A 17655-nucleotide genomic window follows, 5' to 3' on the forward strand; every position below is an offset into this window, starting at 1 on the left:
ACTTTGCAGTATTTAACACTGCAGAATTTATATTGAATAAAATTGAAATTTTTTCAAAAAATGGAGCAACGAGAAATCTTTTGATATGGTTAATTATATGTTCAAAACTATTTTGTATTCCGTATATATTGCATCCATAGTTCCATCATTAAAATGAAACTATTACTACTGTGATTGAGGACAACCTTGTCTCACAATTAAGATGTAAGCAGGGTCTGAAAGGACTTTCCCCTGCCGAGCTGGTATTTGCATGAGCACACGCACCCCGCTTAGGTGTGCTTAGAATGATGGGACGACTTTGCCCAAATGATTCCTTTTGGCTGGTGTTGAGTTACAAACCACTTTAGTGTTAAATGCAGGGGTGACTAAATGTTGTTCCCCTTATTATATAAGCAAAGGGCAGCAGAACTGTGCTTAGCCTGTGCTGATTGAAGGGTCACTCCGCTACACACCAGCCACTCGGCTGCATACCAGTCACCTTCTGCTACCACCTGCTTCTCCACTATGACCACTGTGGGTTGGTCTCTTGTGATTCCACCCAGCTTTCTGATTCTCAGCTCTCAGTGATTGTCAGCTCTTAGTGGGTGAACCTCAGTACTGAAGCAGGCAGGAGTGCTGTGCCACAGTAAATGATTTCAGCTCTAGGGAGCACTTAACCGCTTAACAAAAAAGACTCCTAATGGAATCTTAACTAGCTCGGTCTTTGAACAGTGAGAAGGGGGAGGTTAAACCATGCCTGGAGCTAGCCCACACTTCAACCTTCACAGGCTCTGGCATTGGAGCGCCTTGCTTAGCCAGTTTGGTTCAGATGATAGTGACCTTTCAATCAGAACAGGCTAAGCACAGTTCTGCTGCCCTTTGCTCATACAATGAGGATAACAACATTTAGTTACCCCTGCATTTAACACTAAAGTGATCTGTAACCCAGCACAAGCCAAAAGGGATCATTTGGGCAAAGCAGTCCCATCATTCTGAGCTCCCACGACCATGCAGCCTGTGGACTATGCTCCCCACTGCCATGCTGGAATCTCCACATTTATTTATTGACAAATAAAATATGCATAATTTTAAAATATCATGCGCAGAATTCCCTCAGGAGTACAATTCAGAAGATTCCACAGTATAAGCTGATAAGAAAAAAAATTTTTTCTTACCTTTTGGTCTATTTTAGCTTGTGCTATATTACTTGTCTTCTCCTTCAGCTTGGACAGAATTCCATTTAGTTCTTTTGCTATCCCCTGGATTTTCTGACCCAACTCTTGGTTTAATATTTTGCTTTCCTGGACTTCCTTCTCTTTGGCTTGAATCTGCCAAAAAACAGCAGCAGTAAAAAGCAAAAACTAACTAAACATACACGTTTCTTTCGTAGGAAGAGTCTCTTGCAAAAATAAGGAGGTAACAACAACTTTATAGAATTTTAGTAAAACCGAACTTGGAATATCACAACATTGCATTCAGTTACTGTACTTTTGAAGACTATCATAATGCCATACGTTTATATAGTGCCTTCTTCCAGTGGGGTTTACCTGATCATGGATGGTTACCAGGGCCAGTCCCACTTCTGCTAACTGAAGAGAGAGTTCAGAAGGTAAAATGGTGTAAAGCCCCAGGTACTTATTCTGCTGCTGTTCAGCCATTTTCTCAACAACCTGGCGGTGAGTAATTACTTCACTGAGGAGAGCCTGGAGGGCAGAAAAAAGGTGTAATTCAGGAACACTGAATAAGAAAAACCAATAACTTTGAGAAAAAATATTTCTTAAGACTGAATAGAATTAGTTTGCATGCATCAAGAGTACGGGGATAAGAATATTTGTAACAAAGCCTGGAATCACATGAAAATCCCTATATTTTGAGTTTCACTAAAAACCCAAAATTCAGAACAGTTCCATCTGAATGTCTGCTAAAGAATTTGGAATTTTGCAGCAAAATTTATGCAAAAGTTTTGTTTCGTAACATGGTTTTAATACAAAATCAGCATTTTATACCGACTTGCTCTGAGATTTTGGGATCATTCAAATATAAAATGTAAATCAATATTCAGGTTCTGAATTCACGAAGATAAACTGGTGCTGAGATCATTATAAAAGCTCGTATGTTGGTTCTTAGTCACTCAATCATTTGTAAGACAGGTAGTTGTCTGCATAGCTAATTTCTGTATATACCATTGTATTTCAGAAGTTCACCTCTCTAGCACTTTTTGCTACAGAAAGAGAAAGACAGACTTGTGTGAGCTTATCTATATTGAAACAGCTGAGTTTTGAGCATCTTTATTTAAAATGGCCTCCCCCCCCCCCAAGAAAATGGAGATGGAAAATACCTTATTACATTCTATCGATCCATATTCTAGGGTTTACCTATATTTGAGAATAGACTGAAGAAAGCTGCTAAATTCTATCCTATGTATCTAAGGAGCAAGAATGTATCACAGCTCTCTTGCAGCTTCATGACAATAATCCACACACTACTTATGAAGCTGATAGATTTCTTATAAATTTGTCGAATGGTTAGTGCAAAGATTTTATTCACATTGTATAATTCAAATTCATTATAATTGAATCTGATTTAGTGCTCATAAATAGAAAACACTGAAGATGCCTCACAAGGGGCATGAGAACATTATAATAAATCTGATATACCTGCAACTCCTCAAGTTGGGCATCTATTTCCATGGTGGGGTTTAGCAAATATTCTCTAGTTTCCTGAATCCAAGACTTCACTATGTTAATCTCTATCTCCACCTCCTCACGCTCCTTGAGTTCCTGTTTCACCAGCTTTCCACTTTTCTTCACCTTCTGTTGCATGCTTCAAAATATAAAAAGAACTATTTGTGAAGAACTACAGCTTGCTAAAAATTTCATTGTATTTTGTCAACATTTTAACTGAATGATACAAAGAATAAGTAAAGTTGTACATGATGCATTTAGGGGTGATAAAAAAAAAGAAGTGGCGTTACAGGAGAATATGAAAACTCTTAAGTTTCAGATGTTAAACTCTGCAGATCACCCATTTTACTTAGTGAGTGTTGACTGCATGTATGCAGTATTGTTGTAGCTGTGTTGGTCCCAGGATATTAGAGAGATATGGTGGGTGAGATAATATCTTTTACTGAACCAGCTTAAAAACATAAGAATATAAAAATGGCCATACTGGGTCAGACCAATGGTCCATCTAGTCCAGTATCCTGTCTTCCAACAGTGGCCAATGCCAGGTGCTTCAGAAGGAATGAAAAGAACAGGTAATCATCAAGTGATCCATCCCGTCAGCCATTCTCAGCCTCTGGCAAACAGCGATCCCTGCCTATCCCGGCTAATTGCCATTGATGGACTTATCTTCCATGAACTTATCTAGTTGGTTTTTTTGAAACCCCTTTATAGTCTTGGCCTTCACAATATCCTCTGGCAAGGAGTTCCACAGGTTGACTGTGCTTTGTGTTAAAAAGTATTTCCTTTTGTTTGTTTTAAACCTGCTGCCAATTAATGTCACTTGGTGACCCCTAGTTTTTGTGTTATGAGGAGTAAATAACATTTCCTTATTTACTTGTTTTACACCAATCATGATTTTACAGACCTCTATCATATCCTCCCTTAGTTGTCTCTTTTCCAAACTGAAAAGTTCCAGTCTTATTAATCTCTCCTCATATGGAAGCTTTTCCATACCTCTAATAATTTTAATTTTCTGTACCTTTTCTAATTCCAATATATATTTTTTGAGATGGGGTGACCAGAACTGCACGCAGTATTCAAGATGTGAGTAATACCATGGATTTATAAAGAGGCAATACAATATTTTCTGTCTTATCTATCTTTTCCTAATGATTCTCAACATCGTTAGCTTTTTTGACTGCCGCTACACATTGAGTGGATGTTTTCACAGAACTATCCACAATGACTCCAAGATCCTTTTCTTGGGTGCTAACAGCTAATTTAGACCCCATCGTTTTATATGTATAGTTGGGATTATGTTTTCTAATGTGCCTTACTTTGCATTTATCAACATTGAATTTCATCTGCCCTTTTGTTGCCCAGTCACCCAGTTTTGAGAGATCCCTTTGTAAATCTTTACAGTCTGCTTTGGATTTACCTATCTTGAATAGTTTTGTATCATCTGCAAATTTTGCCACCTCATTGATTACCCCTTTTTACAGATCATTTATGAACAGTACTGATCCCAGTGCAGAACCCTGGGGGACACCACTATTACCTCTCTCCATTCTGAAAACTGACCATTTATTCCTACCCTTTGTTTCCAATCTTTTAACTAGTTACTGATTCAGGAGAGGACCTTCCCTCCTATTCCATGACCGCTTATTTTGCTTAGGGGCCTTTGGTGAGAGACCTTGTCAAAGGCTTTCTGAAAATTTAAGTACACTATATCCACTGGATCTCCCTTATCCACATGCTTGCTGACCCCCTCAAAGAATTCTAGTAGATTGTTGAGGCATGATTTATTTCTCTTTACAAAAAACATGTTAACTCTTCCCCAACAAATCGTATTAATCTATTTACCTGTGACACTCATACTAACTTCTGTTGATGAGAGAGACAACCTTTTGAGCTCACACAGAGCTCTTCTTCAGGTCTGATAAATATACTCTGAGTGTCACAGGTAAATACAAGGTGGAACAGAACTACCTATGCTAAACAATCTGTTCCACCTTGTATTTAGCTGTGACACTCTGAGTAAATTTCCCAGACCTGAAGAAGAGCTTTGTGTAAGCGCAAAAGCTGGTCTCGCTAATTAACAGAAGTTGGTTGAATAAACGATATTACCTCATTCACCTGTCTGTCTTGACTGTATGTCACTGTGACACTGACAGAGGAACTGGTATTGAAAGATCAGCTGTTATAAGACACAGTTGAATCATTTGGGCCTGCTGCTTGATCTGGCTACCCTGACTTTAAATACATTTACCACACATCCATTGAGGACCTGAATCAAAAACTGACGTTTTCTGAGCTTTTTATTGGTATGTTGCCAACAGTACACACTAACATAAAAAGAATATGACTTTTCTAGCTAATATCCTTTATTTAAATACTGTTTTCTCCGTACTTATGGCATCGGTCTTGCATTGCTTTGATTTCTTGCATGAATGGTAGCTTCTCCTGAGAAGAAGGCTCCATTTCCACATCCTGGAGCATACTCAGTGCATGGTGCTTGAGCAGACCCAAAGATGACAGCTGCTGTTCCACCTCCAGAATGAAAGTGCAGTGGTAATCCAGAAGATCCAGAAGTTCTGTCTTTGATGCCTTCTCCACTGAGCTCTCCGGTAAGCGATCTTGTAGCTGATCTATCATTATGGTGGCTTTTTTAATCTAATGGAAGAGATACAGGTTTTGACAACAAAAGTAAAACAAAATGTTGATACAGTTGAAAGGAAAAGATCTAAACCTAGTGTTGTATCACTAGAATTGGTAATGCATGATGATTATATAGAGCTTGGGTGGTTCTGAAATTATGCTATGGCCATTAAATCTAAGCAGCACACCAGGCAGTAAGAGTTCAAATCCAACCTAGAGCAGAAATCTGAATTAAAAAAAAAGAAAGCAGGCATATTGTTCCAATCTGCCTCTATCAAAGTGTGATTATTTTATTGGTATAGGAGGGTACAGCTTGTTCAGGAAGGACAGGCAGAGAAAAAAGGGGAGAAGGTGTTGCCTTGTATATCAAAGAGATTATGATGAACAGAGAGGAACTGGTTTAGAATTTGAATGTCAAAGGCAACTTGTGTGAAAGTGATCATGAAATGATGAGTTCATGATTTTAAGGAATGATAGGAGGGAAAACAGCAGAATAAAAATAATGGACTTCAGGCAGACTAGCAAACACAGAAAATTAGTAGATAAGATTCCACGGGAAGCAAGTCTAAAGGAGAAAAGGAGTGTTGGCTGGTTTTAAAGAGATATCATTAAAGGCACTAAAGCAAACTATCTCAACATATATATAAAGAAGTATGGTAAGAGTCCACCCCGACTTAACCAGGAGATCTTGAATGACCTGAAACTCAAATGAAGAGTGGAAACAAGGTCAAATTATGAAGGATTAATATAAAAAACAAAACAAGCATATAACAATAAAATTAGAAAGGCCAAGGTACAAAATGAGACTAAACTGGCTAGGGACATTAAAGGTAACAGGAAAACATTCTACAAATACACGAGCAGCAAGAGGAAGACCAAGGATAGGGTGGGCCAATTACTCAGGGGGGAGGGAAAGACAACAACAGAAAAAGCAGCAATGGCCAAAGAATTAAATGTTTTTTTTGTTTCAGTTTTCAGCAAAAAGGTTAGCAGAGTTTGGATGACTAACATAGTGAGCATCAGTTTAAATGGGGTAGGCTCAGAGGCTCAAATAGAAATATTACTTAGACAAGATAGATGTCTTGAAGTGGGCAGGGCCCAATGAAATACATCCTAAAACACCTAAGGAACAGGCTGAAGAGATCTATGAGCCATTAGGAATTATCTTTGAGAACTTGGGAGGACAGAAGAGATTGCAGAGGCCTGGAAAAGGGCAAATCTAGTACCTATTTGTAACAAAGAACATAAGGACAACCCAGGGAATTATAGGCCAGTGAGCTGGAAAGATAATGAAGCAAATATTCCATCAATTTGTAAGCATCTAGAAGAAAATAAGGATATAAATAACACAACATGGATTTGTCAAGAAAAAAAATCATGTAAAACCAACCTAATATCCTTCTTTGACAGGATAACAAGCCTTGTGTGTGTGTGTGTGTGTGTGTGTGGGGGGGGGGGGGGGCGGGGGGGGGAGGGAGGATGAGAAACGGTAGATGTGATATATCTGACATTAGTATGGCTTTTGATACTGTCTCACATGACCGTCTCATAAACAAACTAGAGAAATATAGCCTAGATGAACCTACTATAAGGTGGCTGCACAATTGGTTGGAAAAGTGTACTCAGAGTAATTAGCAATGGTTCACAATCAAGCTGGAAGAGCATATCAAATGGGGTCCCACAGGGTTCTGTCCTGCGTCTGGTTCTAGTCAATATCTTCATAAATAATTTGCATAATGGCCTAAAGAGCAAACTTATAAAGTTCGCAAATGACATCAAGCTGGGAGGGGTTGCAAGAGCTATGGAGGGCAGAATTAGAATTCAAAATGATCTTCTCAAACTGGAGAAATGGTCTGAAACAAATAGGATGAACTTCAGTAAGGACAAATGCAAAGTATTACACTTAGGAAGGAATAACCAATTGAACAAATACAAAATGGGAAATGACTGCCTAGGTGGTAGTACTACAGAAAAGAGTCTGTTAAAGGTTAAAGTGGATCACATACGAAATACAAGTCAACAATATAATACTGTAAGCAAACATCATTTTGGTATATATTAGCAGGAGTGTAGTAAGCAAGACATATGAAATGACTCTTCCATTCTACTCAGGATTGATAAGGCCTCAGCTGGAGCATTGTGTCCAGTTCTGAGCGTCACACTTTGGAAAGAGGTGGACAAACTGGAGAAAGTCCAAAGGAGAGCAACAAAAATGATTAAAGGTCTAGAAAACATGACCTGCAAGGAAAGATTGAAAAAACTGGGTTTGTTTAATCTGGAGAAGAGAAGACTGAGGGGGTATATGATAACAGTCTTGAAGTATGAAAAAGGCTTTTTTAAAGAGGAGAGTGATAAATTGTTCCAGTGCTTAACTACCCTGACAGTAGGAAGTTTTTCTTAAAATCTAACCTAAATATTCCTTGCTACAATTTAAGCCTATTACTTCCTGTGCTCTGTGGTTAAGGAGAACAAATTATCTGAAGTGGTTGTGGAATCTCCATTAGTGGAGATTTTTAAGAACAGGTGAGACAAACACTTGTCAGGGATGTTCTAGGTAATACTTTGCCCTGGCTCAGTGCAGAAGACTGGACTAAACGTTGTACAGAGGTCCCTTCCAGGTGTACATTTCTATGATTCTATGTATTAGGCTCACCCAGCAGTCTCTATGGGAAATCTCCTTTGGGTTCTGAGATTGTGCTTTCTTTGTGGCAATTGGTAGTGATGGGGAGGATGGAAGGGAATGCCTTGCATTGCACTAAATGTTGAGTGAGCCCCTTCTTGTCGATTTAGGAATTGTATCCCATTCTCTTTATACAGAAGGAGGAGTCAGCTTAGAGTTGGACCTTTGGGAAGGCAAAGGAAAGAATGAAGGATTGCAGAAAACTACCAAAATATCTAAAACAAGACAGGATTGAGTTTGCTTAACAGAACATTATTTCCTCGTCCTTGCATGGTAAGGAGGGCAGTACGGTCTGGAGGAATATGCATAGGCACAAGGATCAGGAGTTCTGATCCTGACTCTGTCAATTGCTGTTTGGCCTTGGGCAAGTCCCTGGGCTTTTTAGTCTCATATGTAAAATGGGGATAAGATTAATGACCTCTCTCACTCACAGGGCTGAAGACTGAATTAGTCAATGTCCGTGCCGTGCTCTGAATCTGTAAAACATGCTGTATATTATGGGGAGCGAAAATGTACATACAATAAAGTAAAAAGGAGTTACCAAGATCCTTGTACCTTATCATTAAAGCCTTTCCACTTCTGCACTGCATCTTCCAATATCTTCTCCTGCTCCTGGGCCACACTCCGGAGCCGTGCCCAGCGCTGCCAGACAGTTGTCATTGACCTGCTTATGGTTGCCTTGCTGGCATCATTTCCAGTTTTTTCCAGGAGAGAGGCTTTTTCCTCCAGAGCTGTGATCTTCTCATGGAAGGCATTTACCATGGACACCAGGGACTGAAAAAGCAAAACAAATGGCAGGGTTTCCCTTCTTATAGCAATGGCCCCGGACACTCTGTAGCTGACTTGAAAGTTGCCATACTTCTACAAAAAAAAAACTTCAAAAACAGACTTCAAAGAGAAACTGCAGAGCTAGAACTCATCTGCAAACTTGACACAATCAAACTGGGTCTAAATAGGGACTTGGAATAGTTCTCTCATTACAAGAAATAATTGTCACTGTTCGCACATTCTCACCTCCTAATCAATGGTTATGAATAGGCCTCAACTACTCTAACTGAATATCATATCTACCTTCCCCATTGTTGTTCCTTACCCTTGGATATGTATATATATACCTCCTATGTGATTTCTATTCTTTACATCTGACGAAGTGGGTCACAGCCCACGAAAGCTTATGCCTGCAGAAATTAAATTTGTTAGTCTTTAAAGTGCTACAGGACTCTTGTTTTTACATCAACAACATTTCCCTTGTGAAGTTTATATCACAGCAATGGGCTGAAATGAGGCTTTAGCCATAGGGCAATTTTTTCAAAACATTTTTTTGCCATTTTTTTACATCCATAACAATTTTTTAAAAAGTGTATCCATTGTCAATATTTGCATATGGAGAAGATTTACATTCAGTAACTTCAAATAGCAAGTTTGTCTAATGCTTAGCCAACTTATCATAATCAGTTTTGTATATTTTAAAGCACATTTAATCTATAAAAGCGCCTTCTGTGTATGCCTCATACTGCAAAGGCATTTTATGAGGGCTCTCACCAAGCATGGCTTAGATCTGTGCAGTATTTATACAGGTCTTAATGAATGAAGAATCCATGAGCAGGATGTGCAAAGTTTTGCATTCCAGCAGAAGTGTGAGTGGAAGATGTGTGTGTACACATACAAGTGAGTTTAAACACTAGGGACCTGAATCTTCACTCTGTATTAACTTCACTTGCACATAATGGACATTGGTAGCCGCAAGGAACCAGTTTCAACTCCTCAATTCAGGGACACCTGGTCCCAGCACAAGTCAGAGCAGCAGAAAGGCCAACCCTAATTTCAGTCCCCATCTCCAAGCTACTGGGATGGTGTGGTCAGCTGGCAAAGGAGGCAGATAAGTCACCAATATCAGTGGAAATTCTCTGCTGGGAACATCCAGCTGGTCTGCAAATGCTAGCTTTACACAAGACTAGTTCTCTACAGTGAGTAAAAATTTGAAGCTCCACATGCACCTGCTCTCTTAGGCAATGTTTACACTATGAGCTAGAGGTGTAATTCCCTTGCATGTGTACATGTGCTCGCACTCTCTCTCATCGAGTTAACATGAGCACAAACAGCAGCGTACCTGCGGTAGCACTAGTAGCTACAGTGGACGCATGGTTGAGCCAGACTGAGCACAAACTTGCCTGACTTTAATGCCTTATACTTGTAGTCACTTAAAACCTATTTCTTTATTGTTAAATAGGTTTGATTACTCCCCGCACACACACAAAACTAGTTCAGTGTTTTGTTTAAACTGAACTCTTTGGTAACTCCAGTTAAAGTAGCACACTGTCGTACACTGACCTCTTAAAGGGGCAATGGACCTCTAATCTCTCCTGGACAGTTCAGATAACTGGACAGTGCAGAATACATGTTTTTGGGAAAATTCAGGACTGGGAGTGTGCTGGGGTCACCCTGCAAGTGGTAACCAAGGCTGATGGAAACCAGAGCGTGACTGGAGTGTTGCTGGCAGGCGGCAGCTATACATAGACATGCCGGGTGTGACCTGCATGCTATTTGTCTGTTTGGGAGGGGACCAACTTGAGAGCTACAACTGCAAAGCATTGTGAAGCACCCGAGGTTGCAGGCTGGTGGTGACACAAACCTCACTAGTCTGGATTGCACCCCAGAGTGTGGTAGTGCGATGCCAGTGTTTATAGATCCTTAATATACCATGGACTCAACTCAGCATTTTTAACTTTTGCTTGTTTAAAATAGATCCATAAGAATATTTCAGTGCAGTTATTTTATATTTAATTAAATCTTTTCAAAGTCTAGTCTACCACTGAAAACACTTACCTATAGGAAGAGGAAGTAATTCTTATAAATTAACAGTTATTTGTTAACAGGCATAGGTGATGTCACATATGGAGTATTGTGTCCAGTTTTGGGCCCCCCACTACAACAAGGAGGTGGAGAAGTTGGAGAGAGTCCAGCAGAGGGCAACAAAAATGATTAGGGGGCTGGAGCACAAGACTTATGAGGAGAGGCTGAGGGAACTAGGCTTGTTTGGTCTGCAGAAGAGGAGAATGAGGGGGCATTTGATAGCAGCCTTTAATTACCTGAAAGGGGGTTCCAGGGAGGATGGAGCTAGGCTGTTCTCAGTGGTGGCAGATGACAAAACAAGGCGCAATGGTCTCAAGTTGCAGTGGGGGAGGTCTAGGTTGGACATTAGGAAAAAGCTTTTCATTAGGAGGGTGGTGAAGCACTGGAATGGGTTACCTAGGGAGGTGGTGGAATCTCCATCTTTGGAGGTTTTTAAGCTGCGGCTTGACAAAGCCCTGGCTGGGATTATTTAGCTGAGGTTAGTCCTGGTTAGTCCTGCTTTGAGCAGGGGGTTGGACTAGATGGTCCCTTCCAACTCTATGATTCTATGATTTCATTTAGGCTGTAAATAAAAGTCTAAATTATAAATCTGTCATCTCATTGCCTTACATATCTAGCCCGTGGAAAACAAACAAAGATGAAAGTCACTGATGGTCCCTGGTATCTTGCATATGGCACAAGATTTAACTGATTCCACAGAATGAAATAGGATTTCCTATCGTATTGAGTAACCTCACCTTATGTGTTAACCATTTCTCTTCTGCTTCATTGCCTGAAGGAACCTTGGCTACAGAGAATTCAGATAATTTCTTCTCAGCCTCATTCATTAATTCGATAACCTGCTGCCTTGCTGTCTGGTAGTCCTGCCTCTGAGAAGTACACCTTGGAAAATGAAATACCAGCAAGAGCAATTTAATAGAATATAAAATCATTTAGAAACAAACATTGTTACACAAGGGTCTGAACTTCACTATTACTACAATTTTGCTAGCAGCAAATATCCGCAGTGGCCAGTGATTCGACACGAGATGTACGGGGCTCTGAATTACTACAGAACATTCTTTCCCAGGTGTCCGGCTGTTGGGTCTTGCCAAAATGCTCAGGGTTCAACTGATATCCTTCTCGACCCCAAATATGGCTTTTTCCCCCAGGTCAGATTGGTAGAGACCTTGAGGTTTTTTTGCCTCTCTCTGCAGCTTGGGGCAAGGATCACTTGCAGGTTTAAATTAGTATAAATGGTAGATTTTCTGAAACTTGAAGTCTTTAAATCATAATTTTTTAGTAACTCAGCCAGAGGTTAGGGGTCTTTCACAAGAGTGGACGGGTGAGGTTCTGTGGCCTGCAATGTGCAGGAGGTCAGACTAGATGATCATGATGGTCCTTTTTGGCCTTAAAGTCTATGAGTCTAATACCTTTAATGAGAGAAACTCAAAGTACCTTTCAATCAAATCTCATAAAATCATAAACCCCTGTGTAGTAATGTTGATGTCTTACAACTCTACTCATATGCGATACGTATTTTAAAAATAAGTAAACTGAAACAGAGAACTTAAGCAACTTCCTTATGGTCAGACAGAAAGTCAGTGGCACAGGAGGAAACAAACCAGGAGCTCTGAATCATAAGCAACTGCTCTATTCAATAGCATACTCTCTTTAACAAACACCAGTGAGGTTTCTGAAGCAAGTATGTCCTTTTCTCTCATCACTAAGGAAGTAAAGTTAAAAGAAGTGAATAAAAAGATACCTCTGCAGTTGATCTTGCTGGGTTTCAGATTCTTGCTTCAGTCCCTTGCCCTTTTCTTCCAGAACAGCTACATTCTGTAACAGCTCCTCTCTTGCAGTGGCCTGGATAAATGGTTCCATCTCAGACACCAGGGCCCGTAGCTCCTTCAAATGACCAAGGAACTGATTTTCTGTGCTGAAAAATTCAGTGTGATTCCTTAGGTGCTCCTCAGAGCTCTCAACATCCAGACCATTCCTTGCCAAATGTAACAATTCCTGGGCATCCTCCAGCCAGTCACCAGCTGTTTGTATCAATTGGTAGTACCTTTGGCACAGGCTATATAGTTTAGTCAAAGCAGCCTGAAACAACAGTGAAAATACTTCACACAGTTACAGAGGCAACAATTTACAACAGCAATTAGAAAAGTCCCAAACAAAATGTGACAGCTCTACGCACTCCCCACCCCTTTCCACCCTCTTGCTCATGAGGGGTAACAGCAGCTGTGGAAAGCCTTTCTCCGCTCAATGCTTAGACCCAAGCTCTGGGGAGACCACGAGTATGTGTGTGTGTGCGCGCGCGCGCGCTGGGGCAAGTCATACTCCTTTTATGACCCTGTATAGCTTCCTAGACCTGGGCAATCAACTGGGCTATCTACTGTATATCAAGAAAAGACAATATGATTAGCGAAATCAATCTATTCATGATAGTCACAGACAATAAGTCAAGGCAACCTCATAACAATGTTTGTTTTCAGCAAGAGTCAAAATAAATAAATACATACATACGTAAAATATAGAATAAATGATGCACTAACCTGCCTCATATGTATGGCTTCCTGAACTTCACCATCCAGTGCCAATAGGTCAGCAAGGCTGTTTTCCAAGTCAGCAGGTATCAGTTCTTTAGCCTTCACGTACTTCTCCTTTTCTTTACTGTTCAGTGCATTCATTATTCTCAGGCTTGACTGCACTTCTTCCTGATGAATCTGAACCTTTCGGATCTCTTCCTGAATGTTTTGCAGTTTTGGGTCCAAGCTCAATGTTCCATTAAGTTCTGCTTTCACCCATCTCAGCCAGTCAAGTGAACGGCAGATCTCAGTCTGGAAGTCTATGCTTTGCACCAGCCTGTTTTCACACTCTATCACTGTGTCACCAATGGCAGCATGCAACAACTTCATTTTCTCTTGCCAAGACTGTACCTGACAATTTGCCATGTCATAGGTGGATGGTTCAAGCTGAGGACAAAGCGCTTCCAGATGTTCAGTAACTCGTTTCAAAAGAATCCCTGTCTCTTGCAGGCTGCCAGCCAGAGAATGGTAGCTTTTCAGCTTCTCCTCTGCTGGGAGTGTTTCTTGGTTCACTTTAATCTGCTCTTTCGTCACTGCTTCTAATTGTGTCTCGAGCTGCAGGCACATTTCCTCGTATTCCTTGTAGGCTTCTATAGTATCTTCCAAAAGATTAACTCTCTGTTCTATTTGCCTCTTCAGCTTCTGATACAGGGTGGTGAGTTTTAACATCTCTTCAGGTTTCCATGATTGGCCAGTGCTTCGAAAAGCCTCCTTCTTCTGGTTCAATTCATCCACTGCTGCACCAAGCGTCACCACCTCATCTAAGAGAGCTCTGTAATCCTGCTGGAGTGACATAACCTCTTTGGCTAGAAGAGCAGTAGGAGCTTTGTTCGTGCTTAAAAACTGATCTTCCAGTTCAGTTAGAGCCTTAGTTGTCAACTCAATCAATGAAGCATATTCTTTGCGGGCATAAATTGCTTCCTGAACCGTATAGAACTTGTCCTTGGCGAGGGCAATGACAATATTAAATTGCTGTGGCAGGGCATTCAGTTTTTCATCCAGGTAAGAATGATCCACTTCATTAAGCGATGGCAAGATCTCCTGACCATCTCTTTCCAGTGTAAGTAAAAGATTTTCATATTCAGGAGACTGCTCAAGAATCTGCTGATACTTTGCCAGCTGTGAGTATAGTTCAGAGTTACTATTCATTAAATTGATTTCTGGAAATGTGACAATATCAGCTTGTTTTATCCAATGAGCAGCTTTATCCAAATCTTCCTTGAAATATTTCCTGGAAACTACATTTTTCTCCAGTTCTACTAGTCGCTGGCTACACTTTTGTAAAACGGTATCATACACATTCTGTAATTCCTGGAGTTTATTTAATACCTCACTCTTTTCTTGTTCTGTTGCTTCTTTCATTAAATCCCTTCCCTGAGCCCATAGCCCAGTTATTTCACTCTGATAGGCCTTCAGGCTAGCTTGGGCACTCTTACAAGTCCCGATCTGTTTGCTCACATCTTCTGGCAACAGACAGATATGTTCATGGAACATTACCTTTTTCTCATGTTGTTGAATTTGGTTTGTAGCTTGAAAAGCTGCCATGAGGAACTGAGTCTTTTCAGATAGTGCTTTATTCAGGTATTTTCTCCTTTGGCCAACCAGATCACTAAGACAATCCATGTGATTCTGGGCATCTGAAAGGGACTTCTGGAGGATCTGCCTTTCATTGAGGCCAAGGTTAGTCATCACCCTGTCAGCATCCTTTATGAATGCTTTGAGAACAAGTTGTTTGGCTTCCAGTTCACTGCAAATGGTGAGATGATCCATGAGAAGGCTCTGAGCCAGATCTGGAGGAGGGCTCTGCTTAACAGCTTCAGAGATGCTAGGCTGCTGCTCTTCTGCCCACTCCATCAGTTCCTGAAATTTAGAATGCACCAAACTCAGTTCCTCTAAGGTTGTGACAGAAAAGTGGATTTTTCTCCTGACTAGGTCCTCCAGCTGAGACCAGCGTTGTTCAAAATGACCAGTCTGCTCTTTCACTAATTCTTTGTCATCTAGATTCAGATAGTCCATTATTTTCTGTTTCTGGTCTTTCAGATCTTCCAGGGCAAATCTCCTCTCCTGCAGAGCCAATGCTAAGTTTTTCAGAGCCTCAAGGTGTACAGTCGTACTCTCAACATCTGATCTGTTGACAAAATACATAGTACAAAAATGAAACCCCAGTTGATCTCTCAGGGCATGGTTTTCAAAGGAGCCAAAAAAACGGTTAGGTGACCACATCATATTGAAGGTCATTAGGATCTGGGTACTAAACCCCTTAGCTCTTTTGAAGATAAGTAATAAGTTTAATATTTCTATTATTCCTCCCCTTCCTACATGGGTTTTCATTAGCTAAACCATTCAAATTAGCAATGTAGGTACTAGTAGATCACATATTTTGTAACATTGTATATATAAATAGTAAATCTAGTATTATACTAGAGAAAATATTACAATAACAAAATATGCCTTTGTTTAGAACCCAATCCACTGAAGTCAAAGGAATTTTACCAATTGACTTCAATTGGAGCAGGATTGGACTGTTACTCTTTTAAAATACATAGTCTTATGCAGTGCCCAAAATATTATCTCAATGATGCAGTAGCAATTAAGATGTTAATAGTCTGACAATTAAAACTAACCATTATAAAATATAAGGGAATAGATTAGATATGTTCTACTAATATCAGAGCATGAGTTTTGGAAGTGCATTCCTGATTAATTCTGTAAGATATTCATCTTCAATTAGAGAATTACACATGCATGAAATTTTGAACAGTATAAAATATAATCTGACAACCCTGCAGTTCTCAATTTTGCAGTGAATATTAAAGGGCTTCTAAGGGGGGGAAAAAAGGTAAACTAGGTATAGGTCCAAATTCTCAGCAGGAGTGAGCTAGTGTATACCCACTGAAGACAAGAGCTGAGGATCTCGCTCATAAAAAAAAAAAAAGATTACAAGCATTTTGTACCTCAACCTCAAAACAATGAATTCTGCTATTAGGAGTTTTTATTGAGAAAAGTATAGAAAAAGGATTTTTAGTGGACATGACCTCTTAAGACACTGTAAGAGGGCTTCTTAACATGAGTGGGATGTGTCAGTTTTGTGTGAGTCAGGACTCTCTACCTGGCCAGGTTGTCCCATTCCTTTGTAAACTTTTGCAAGAAGATTTCTACTACATTCATGCGATCATGGTAATCCCTTGTCCTCTGAAGATCCTCCTCCCTCTGTATGAGCAAATTGTTTGCCTGAAGGCAGAGGTCCAGCCACTGATTGCTGAAGTGACTTATTTCCTTATGCTCCGGAGACTCCTGTCCTTGCGTTAGTTTGTTCACCTTTTCAGTCACAGCAGTAAGAGCGTCCTGTTTAGACTGCAGCTTCTGACTGAATTCCTGTTAGAGACACAGAACAAAGATGAAATGGAGATGTTCCATTACAAATATAAACTGAAGTTTGAATGAAATCCTGAGAACAGCGTGCTTAGAGCCAGACTCTGGCTCAGCTTTATGCAGCCATGCAGGTAAACAAGCTTGCCACTCCCGGCGCAGGGTGGGGGAGTGGTATAAGAGTCTCCGCAAAGCTGCAATTGGTAAGTAACAAATAACGTCTTTCACGGGAGCAAGGGGAAACGAGGGGAGGAATTGTGACTCAGTTACAGTCCCTTTCCAAGACTTCTCCTAGGCAGACACAGCTACCCCCACTCCTACCACAAGGCAGAATAGTCTAGCCTTTATTAGAGACAAATCTGGCAGTATTGTATATCACATATTTTTTCTTTTTTGTTTGTCATTATGATAGATATTTTCCTGAATACAGGTTCTAAATCCCTTAGGACTTCATCAGCTCCCACCTGAATAGACAATCATACTTTGATTAGTTCCCATCTTTAATAGGACATCAGAGTCATTGCTACTTCTCAAATCAAAGCAGACTATGAATTCATGTTGGGACTATGCTGCAAAAGCTGTTGAATTCCTAAGAACAAAATACCCCATTTTCATATAAATTTCCATAGTTAAAAAAACATAATCAAAGGGGAATCAAATTGAAAATATACAATATATAGGCAAGTAAACCTAACACGTTTCAAAGTTTTCTGTGTTGCTTTAACTCCTGATGCTTTGTGCTGAACAACAAACTTTTCCAATTCCAAGACAAATGACTATCTACCGGAGGGCTTAAGTCCTGCATTCTTTTAGCACTAGATATTTTCACTGAAGTGAGTAGAAGTTTTGCATAATGGAGACACTATGGGCTGAACTCTGCTTT

At 40.2% G+C, this 17655-nt stretch overlaps 1 protein-coding gene across 1 annotated transcript in view; it reads right to left on the minus strand.

The window, feature by feature from the left end:
* The window catches only part of SYNE1 (spectrin repeat containing nuclear envelope protein 1), a 458068-nt gene that overhangs the window by 163113 nt on the left and 277300 nt on the right, over positions 1-17655 (minus strand). Inside the window, exons 75-83 of the mRNA XM_067542425.1 lie at positions 16513-16778; positions 13371-15531; positions 12578-12915; positions 11571-11715; positions 8536-8754; positions 5053-5315; positions 2637-2802; positions 1527-1682; positions 1155-1307 (exon numbers count right to left, since the gene is read on the minus strand). Of these exons, the coding sequence (XP_067398526.1) occupies positions 1155-1307; positions 1527-1682; positions 2637-2802; positions 5053-5315; positions 8536-8754; positions 11571-11715; positions 12578-12915; positions 13371-15531; positions 16513-16778 (3867 nt within the window). The remainder of the gene's footprint in view (positions 1-1154; positions 1308-1526; positions 1683-2636; positions 2803-5052; positions 5316-8535; positions 8755-11570; positions 11716-12577; positions 12916-13370; positions 15532-16512; positions 16779-17655) is intronic.

The sequence above is a fragment of the Emydura macquarii genome, unplaced genomic scaffold (genome assembly GCF_026122565.2).
Source record: "Emydura macquarii macquarii isolate MOO-44397 ecotype Brisbane River unplaced genomic scaffold, CSIRO-AGI_Emac_v2 contig_705, whole genome shotgun sequence".
Classification (NCBI taxonomy): Eukaryota; Metazoa; Chordata; order Testudines; family Chelidae; genus Emydura; species Emydura macquarii.